The 643-nt window shown below is 60.2% G+C and overlaps 1 protein-coding gene across 1 annotated transcript in view; it reads left to right on the top strand.

Annotated features, from left to right (window-relative positions):
- LOC103608586 (ras-GEF domain-containing family member 1A-like) overlaps window positions 1-313 on the top strand; it is a gene marked incomplete at its 3' end in the record, with an annotated part of 8724 nt that extends 8411 nt beyond the window's left edge. Inside the window, exon 3 of the mRNA XM_008593006.1 lies at window positions 14-313. Coding sequence (XP_008591228.1) covers window positions 14-313 — 300 coding nt within the window. The remainder of the gene's footprint in view (window positions 1-13) is intronic.
- Between the last annotated feature and the right edge of the window lie 330 nt (window positions 314-643).

Below are 643 nucleotides of genomic sequence, written 5' to 3'. Positions count from 1 at the left end.
TCTTCACGGCTTTCCCAGCAGGCTGGGCCTCCCGGCCGCTCTCCGCTCTGTGAAGGAGCGTCCTGAGCAGGTGCGAGGGGCGCAGGGCTCGGCCGCTCACAGGTTCTCCCTGTGCCCACAGCACCACATGGATCCATCCAGCAACTTCTGCAACTACCGCACTGCCCTGCAGGGGGCCACGCAGAGGTCCCAGATGGCCAACAGCAGTCGCGAGAAGATTGTCATTCCTGTGTTCAACCTCTTTGTTAAGGACATCTACTTCCTGCACAAAATCCACACGAACCACCTGCCTAATGGGCACATAAACTTCAAGGTGAGTTCCGCCCTCCTGGGGTCCCAACAGGGGGCAGAGGTGGCAGAAACAGTATGTGCTACAGCAGCTGCCAGGTAGTGGCTTTGTGGCAGGGTCTGCAGATTTCCCAAGCCCTGCCTGGGGTTTGGAAGGTGGGTCAGGGGTGCTGTTTGACCGGGAGGTGCAAGGCACAACCCCACCATTCTGGGGGGATGACATGGTTAACAGTGTGGGTGCCACAGAGACCCTGGTGCCAGCCTGAGCCCACCAGGGAGACAGGAGAAGGGTCACCCCAGGGGCTTGGGGTCAGGAGGGCTTTGGCAGGAAGAGACTTGGGCAGAGAGGAGGTAG

The sequence above is a fragment of the Galeopterus variegatus genome, unplaced genomic scaffold (assembly GCF_000696425.1).
Source record: "Galeopterus variegatus unplaced genomic scaffold, G_variegatus-3.0.2 Scaffold8600, whole genome shotgun sequence".
NCBI classification, from domain to species: domain Eukaryota; kingdom Metazoa; phylum Chordata; class Mammalia; order Dermoptera; family Cynocephalidae; genus Galeopterus; species Galeopterus variegatus.
Note: the sequence above shows the minus strand (reverse complement) of the source record. Positions and strands in the feature narration are given on the sequence as shown.